Below are 7,837 nucleotides of genomic sequence, written 5' to 3' on the forward strand. Positions count from 1 at the left end.
CTCCCCTTGCCCCTGCTCTGGCTTGGACTTATCCACAGACTGCAGTCCCTTAGGGTTGTACCTGCTCTAAGTGGAGCCTTATCTATGAGCTACAGTCTCTCCAGGGGTATACCTGCTGCAGCATAGACTTATCCACAGCCACAGTTGCTTTGAGGTGCACCTGTTGCAGCATGGCCTTCTCCGTGGGCCACAATGCCTTCAGAGATATACCTGCTCCAGCGTGGCCTTACCCACAGCCCCAGTCCCTTCAGAAGTAAACCTGCTCCAACATGGCCTTACATGAGCCCCAACATGGCTGCAGTCCTTCCAGGGGTGTACTTGCTCTGTTGTGGGCTTATCCTTGGCCACACGCTTTGAGGTGCTCCAGCATGACCTCATGCACAGCCACTGATGCTTCAAGGTATACCTGCTGCAGCATGGGCTTATCCGCAGCCACAGGTGCTTCAAGGTGTATCTTCTCCAGTGTGGACTTACCTCTTGAAGGGATCGTGGCCCAAGGGTATACCTGCTGCGGCACAGACATCACCACGGCCACAGATGCTTTGAGATGTACCTGCTCTGATGTGGACTTATTCATGGCCACAGATGCTTTGGGGTGTCCTGCTCCTGTGTGGACTCATCCACAGGTCAGAGTCTCTTCGCCTCGAGTTCACACTGGAGTTTCAGCCTGTTCAGTACAGAAGCACAGAAACAGCAGCGATGCCCTGGCCATCTGCCAGCCCAGGCGTATGGCCATTGCTGTTACCAAAATGTTCTCAGGCACAGCAGAATAAGATACGCAGTAGAGTAAGCAGCGAAACCAAAAAGCAGCCACTAATGAGCACTAGACTCTAATACACAGTAAGGCAAGCAAGCCCCGTGGCAAGCACAGGAGCCTGCCAATTAATAGCTAAACAGCAATAACAGCTATAAATTTGATCTAGCACATTCCAATCAAACCTGTTATCTCGAACCCTTTGAGCCCCATGTTTGGCACTTTTTATTCTGTACACTTGAATTAATCAGGTGATCGTGAGGAATTCAAATGGTGGTTCTTTTCATGCTATTGTTTCCAAAGAAGTTACACACACATCCCAGTCCCAAATAATTTTACAGTCTTAACTGTGACAAATTTCAGGAACTCTCATGTGTCAGGGTTTGACTGTATGTTTAATTAAAACAACTTTAAGAATAGAAAACAAACTCAGGTTATGATGCTCGGTAGTGCTAGACCATTGCAAATAGGCTGTCAAAACAGACCAATGGACTTTTGACTGCGTTTACCTCCTGGACCTTGAGAAGTGGCTTCTCATAGGTTGTATGTGGTTTGCCAGACATGGTTTTTCCAAGCTATGCTCTTGCCAGTAGTTCACCAGGTCTGATCTTTCTCTCTGTTGCTTTCTTTATTATTTGGATGGGAAATATTTTAAGTGTTGTTTGTTCCTAGTTTACCTTCCTGCGGATTGCAATAACATACCAGTACTGATCTAGCTGCGGTGCATCGGGGTCATTTGAACTGGTAGTGTTTAGGAGTGGCAGAAAGTCTCGTCGTGATCAGATAATAATCTCGTCATAATCTTTGGCTTATTTCTCGAGGGGGCAGAAGCAGCTGCAATGAGGAGGTGTGTGTGCGTCTAGGTCAGTAAGGTGTGGGCTCACATGTTGCGTTCCTCCTCGATCTCAGCACGTGGGAGGGATTGTGCATGTAAGTACTTGGAGGTTCCAAAAATCTGACAGCTCCCTATTCAAATTAATCTTCTGATTTATAACGGTTTGGGTGTGTTTGACAACATTAAGCCAGCCATACTGAAGAGGAACACTGTGACCCTACGTACATGTGCAAACTCTTACTAGCTTTAGGTTGTTTCATGGTAGCAAGCAGTGCCAGTCCTTATAGCTGATACCAGTCATGCACCTGTGCATGTGATGTAACTTTCTTTTGTAGGCAAACAAATTTTCCCTCTCAGTCATGTTCCCTCTGCAACATGTTTAGTTTCCACCTCTTGACCAAGGAATAGAAATAAGTTATATCTAGTTAAGCCCGCAGCCAGTGTCAGTGTATAACTTGCACTTTGCTATAGCTGTCTTTGGTTTGTAACGTTGCTAACTGGTTCTGAAGGTGAGTGAAAAGTTTCTGAGCAATGTTTACCGGAGGCACAGCTCATGAAAACACTTTTGTGATTCATGATTTGACTTTCGTGGAAATTCATACATTACAACAGTAGGTTCTGCTGGGACCGTGGTTGAAAGGGGAACCCAGGATTCCTATTGTTTCAGAGCCCTGTCATAACTGATGTAAACACTACTTCCCTTCTGCACACAACATGTTTCTGTGTATTTTGTGCCCCTTGAAGGCATACTGGCAGTTACTAGCAGCTTTTGACACTCGGGGAGGGAAGGTCATCTGCATTTTAGATGCCTTGCAAATCTAAAATGCGTTACATCATAAATAAGCAAGTGGAGAAAGAGGACAAAAAGGAAGGGAGAGGCACACAGGTGATCCAGTAGTGATAATTGATCCAGGTAATGAAAAGTCTGAATGACTGTGCCTGTTCTTATCTGATCATGTAGTGAAAGTTCTTTACCCCACTTACTTTCCTTTCTAGCCCTGTCCAGAGATGCTGCAAGTTGCTGACCAAAGCTAGAAAAAAAGCAGTTTGGTTGTTTGGGGTTTTTTGTTGTTTGGTTGGTAGGTTTTGTTTTGGGGTTGTGTTTGGAGGGGGTGTGTGTGGATTTTTGTTTGTTTGTAAGTATTCAGTGCTCCTGTGCTTGTGAAGTCTCTACCCATTTGCTCTGGGTACAGTAGCTGGCATAATGAAGGTGGTAAATGCTGTTAATGATGCTTAGTGCCTATCCAAAACACAAAGTTCTGTAGAGCTGTGGGACAGTTTGCAGTGGGGAAATGCAGCTGTGTTGCCCTCTGCTGCTCAGGGCCTCTTCTGGCATCAGAAAAGGTCTGTAGGGAGAATGCAGCCTCTGTGCCTGACATCTTAGTGATTCAGATCTTGAGCTTACAGGGTGTTTTTTGTCTATGCTAAAATACTGTCATAAGGAAGCTGTTACCAGAGCAACTGTTCTGTAGTGATTTCTAGCACTGGAAGAATCGCAGGATGTACTTCTAGCTCAAAAATGAGGAATTTGAACCAGCAACACGTGCAATCATATTGGGTGTTCTGGATTATATGAATGATGGTGAAGCTTTGCATAACAACAACAGGTCTCAAAATATTCCGTTTATTTGGATTTTTAATCATAACAAGTATCTGTAGCCTCCAAGAACTGTACTTCATTACTGAATATAGCAGTAACTTTAGCTGCCCTGCCTCAAATAAATTTAACCTTACATTAGTTTGCCACATTCACGCTTAGCTTAGCCTTTATTCCTCATGTAAGAGTTGATCCAGAGCCAAAGGAATTAGGAGCATAAATATACAATTCCTCACTTGCTTCTGATCCTGGGAAGTGTAGTACTAAACGTGAGGTAAGGACCTTTCATGGCAAAATGTCAAAATGTCAATATTTAAAGAATTTAGAGCATGGACCATAAAAAATTACTACCACTTAGGACAATTTCTTAATGAAGTTGTGCCTTAGGGAGGGTTATTTGGGGAATTTAACCTTTTTTTTTTTTTCCTTTTCTTTTTTTTCTTTTCTGTCTCCTTTTTCTTTTCTCCGGACTGAGGTCTCTGACCACTCATTAGCAGAGGGGAACAAAGATGGATGCACAGCTGTGAAGATGACAGGGCTGGTGGAGCAGACAGTAGTCTGGGAGTAAGATGAAGTGATGCTAGTTTGTGGGCTTCTGTTGTGAAAATAATCCCTACAAACAAACAGAGAAAGTGTTTGTGTTTGGTGCAGTGATCACCAACAGGTAGTGGGTTGCTCCATTGCCAGTGTTGAACAGATTTTTCTGGCAGGCAGGACAGAGGAAGACTTCTGTGGGTTGCAGCTTTTGCAATCTATTTGGGAATAAAAATATCTGAATTGCATAAATAGCTTTGAAGAGAAGTTTTTCCAAACGTGAACATAACAAAGAAATGAGGTGAAATGTTCAGTCAATCATGTATGCATATACACGTGTATCTGAAGTGATTGCCGAATTTTAAAAAGCTAATACAAGAATGCTAGGGCTTATCTTAAAGCTAGCTGTTAAATTGAGGATGAGTGAAAGAAAGAAATAAGAAAGAAATCTTATGGATAAGATGGTGTTTGTGTATACTAATTATAGGAATTCTCAGTAGGAGAAAGGCCAGTCCAGGCTACCAGCAGTGTCATTAGCTTTGTGATAACTCTGTTTGCTGAACTGAGTGATGGTTTATAGGAGATCAGCATGTCTAATTTAATTTTTAAAAAATTTTTCACAGTCTAGTAAAGGACATGGATAATGTCTCTCCTGAGAAAAACGATATAAAAAGCTGCCCCCGGGACTCTGGATATGACAGCCTATCCAACAAGCTAAGCATATTGGACAAGCTCCTCCATACTCACCCTGTGTGGCTGCAGCTTGGTCTGAATGATGCTGAAGCCATGGAAATTCTGCAGGCCCAGCCTCCTGGGGTAAGAAGTTGCATTTCAATTTACTTGGTGCAAGTGTTAGTTGTAAAAAAACCAAACAAACAAACAACACCCCACCCCCCAAACCAAAAAAACACAACGACAAAAAAGCCCACAAAAAAAACCCCAAAAACAAAACACACACCCCCGCCAACCCAAACAAAAAAACCCAACCAACCAACACCCCACCCCCATTTGTTCTGTGCTTTGGATAATCCAAGTGAGGGCTTCCTGAACGCTTGGCAGCTGGACCAGTTGGAGTGTGACCCATTACCTGGGCTGATATGTTGGGGGACTAGTTTGGGGTCCTCGGGAGCTGAGAACTAGACTGCTGCAATTACAGCTCCAAAGCTGGACCTTGCTAACCAGGGTTGTATGTGACAGATGTATTTCCCCCATAATGAGAAAACAATAGATAAATGGGAAATTACAGCATTTTATCCTTCACTGGTGCCTGCATTAAAGTTGCTGTGGTGGAAACCGGGCCCTGTCATCTTGGATGAGGCTGATTGCATGTTTCTAATGCTGCGTCCCTCCTGGTGCAGAAGGATTGCATGAATGGGCTGGTGGGACACAGGAGCACTCCATCAGTCTCCTCCAGACTCTGCAGCTTGACTCAAGACTTGGGATTTGCTGTGTGTTAAACTGGAGAGCTCAGAGAAGGGCATAATGGACTTGGTGTCATGTGTCTGTGTTATAGAAGGATAAGATGCTTTTCTAAATGTTTTGCTGCCATTTTACACTAAGCTGTTGGACCTGATATAGTAATGACCGAGTAAAATTCCGAGATGTTTTATATAGATCAGAGATCATGAAGTTGTTCTGGTTCCTTTTGTCTATAATCTGTCTCTATTAGGGCATCTGTGATGAAGCTAAAACCATGTCCTTTTGCCTTCTCCACAACAGATATTTCTGGTTAGGAAATCTGCAGGATTGCAGAAGAAAGTCATCTCTCTGCGTCTGCCCAGTGACTGTGGGTCCTGCCTAAAAGAATTTGCAATAAAAGAAAGTACATACAGTAAGTTGTGAGTTACATACTTTTCAGCTATTTGTCACCCTGTATGGGCCAGGAGCACTCTGCATTGGTGAAACACACAGCAGAAGATACCCAAAGTCATGCAAATATTGTCACAGGCTGCCTACAGTGCTCTCTGCAGAGGGCTCTGCGAGTGGGTCAGGCATATCCTGGAGAAGGGAAGATGGATGCAGCTGGAATATTTCTTTTATGTACCGTGCTGAATCCAGGATTCATTGATTATTATGGATAGTTATCCTCTTCTGAAGAAACAGAGTTTATAATCCTGTCTGCTCTCAATGAAATGTCCTTGCGTTTCCTTGTACTCAGGGGACTGTTCCATGGATGCAACTCTGTCATGAGTTCTCTCTGTCTACAAATTTGGGTGTGGGTTGTTTTTTGGTTTGGTTTTTGGTTTTGGTGTTTGGTGGGTTTTTTTAATTTAATAACTAGCTGGATTTTAACCCTTTGGAACTGTTTCTTATACGAGATCAATTATTTTTCTTTTTTTAATTCCAACCATATTTGCTCCCTGTTTTCTAATAGAAATGAGCAAATGTTAGAGTTCCAGTCAGTTTCAAAACAATACTGTCCTCATCTCTTTAGAGGGAGGGTGTGAAGAGTGTTTGAGATATAGGAATGAAAAAGGAAGCTGCAGCTGGTGAGCGTATGTGGTGCAGAAACTGCAAGTGGAGCAAATGGTTCATTTCAACAAGAAAGTGAAAACTGGAGAAAATGGGCAGCAATTTCAGTTAAACTTCCCTGAAGCAGAGGGTCTGTAGTTAACTTCTATTAGTAAACTGAGATAATTTTAGTTGAGTTTTTCTTTTTTACCTCTCCCTTCCCTACCCCCAGCAACAAAAAGTTAATTCTATGTGTCTGGTTTTGGTTCCAGTTACAAACAAAGCATGGCAAAGAGAAGAGACAGCTATCAATGATAGGTTTTTTCCCCTCTGTTTTTGTTTTTTTCAGCCACGAAGTAATCTCTCTCTCATAAGTGAATTAATATTTGTGGAAAGCTGCTTGACTGGCAGTAGTACAGATGTATTTAATTTGCGTGATCTAAGGCTGTTTGTAGGCTTGTTATACTAATGAATTCCCTCTCTCCCATCTAGAAAATAAAATAATAATATACTGTCTTTCATGACTAAAATTTTACCACAAGGGGGAAGTATCTACTGATGTTTTTACTCACCAGTCATAGCTGAGGTTTTAATTGTAGTCAGGGATCTGAACAGCCATCTTCTCTTAGCCCGCCCCCAGATCACCTGCGTGCTTAGTATCTGTATTGTTAGTGTCTGTCTTAAAGAAATCCCTTTTTCCACGCACATGAATGACCAGGTTGACCTGTCCTTCAGTGTACAGGTTGGATAAAAGATCAGTACCTGACTTAAGTTTTCCTCTGGTTCACGTGCAGACTTTATAGTCAGTAGCACGGGAACCTTGCGTGTGGGAGCTGGCCTTACACCATGGAGTACTGACAAAATTACACCTTCACTACTCACTGAGAGAGGCGTTGCTGAGGTATCTGAAGCTGCTGCATGGCTTTTGGCTTTCTCCACCAAGCCCGGGAGTCTGCCTTGTTTCAGCCCAGATGTCTGCAGCAGTGGAAGTACTTTCCTTGGGAGATGAATTTCAAAAGCATTCCTCTGCCAGTGAAACAGTGACAGTGTGCACACCACAACAGCCAGAGATTTCACCCCCGTGATCTGGCTTTTCTAACCCAGGGATGGGCTGAAGCAATCACAGACTTCACATTCACCCTTTTGTAGAAGTTGTCCGAGGCTGCAAGAGACCGGCGTTCGTGTACTTCAGGAACCTGTCTTATGCTACCATTATATTTCATAAATGCTCTTCCTTCTGTTGTTCTGGTCTCAGTCATGTCCAGAGGTGAAAGATCTAGATCGTTCACTCTAGGAGCTTCTTCTGTTTGATCTTTGTAGTCATTGGGTGAGACTTGCCACTGAAATCAGAGAGAGCTTAATGTAAGTGAGGTGGCAATCGCTTTGTCCTGGTTTTGGCTCGGATAGAGTTAATTTTCTTCCTAGTAGCTGGTATAGTGCTGTGTTTTGGATTTAGGGTGAGAACAATGTTGATAACGCACCGATGTTTTAGTTGTTGCCAAGTAGTATTTACACTAGTCAAGGACTTTTCAGCTTCCCATGCTCTACCGACTGAGAAGGCTGCAGGTGCTGCTGTGGTTTAACCTCAGTCGGCAACTGAGTACCACACAGCCGCTTGCTCGCTCCTTCCCCCCTGCCCCCGTGGGATGGGGGAGAGAATCGGAAG

At 43.4% G+C, this 7,837-nt stretch overlaps 1 protein-coding gene across 1 annotated transcript in view; it reads left to right on the plus strand.

The window, feature by feature from the left end:
* Positions 1-7,837, plus strand: part of RIN2 (Ras and Rab interactor 2) — a 30,036-nt gene that overhangs the window by 17,709 nt on the left and 4,490 nt on the right. The window contains exons 3-4 of the mRNA XM_009330130.1: positions 4,344-4,536; positions 5,440-5,551. Coding sequence (XP_009328405.1) covers positions 4,344-4,536; positions 5,440-5,551 — 305 coding nt within the window. The remainder of the gene's footprint in view (positions 1-4,343; positions 4,537-5,439; positions 5,552-7,837) is intronic.

This window comes from Pygoscelis adeliae, unplaced genomic scaffold (assembly GCF_000699105.1).
Source record: "Pygoscelis adeliae isolate BGI_AS28 unplaced genomic scaffold, ASM69910v1 Scaffold188, whole genome shotgun sequence".
In the NCBI taxonomy this organism is placed as follows: Eukaryota; Metazoa; Chordata; class Aves; order Sphenisciformes; family Spheniscidae; genus Pygoscelis; species Pygoscelis adeliae.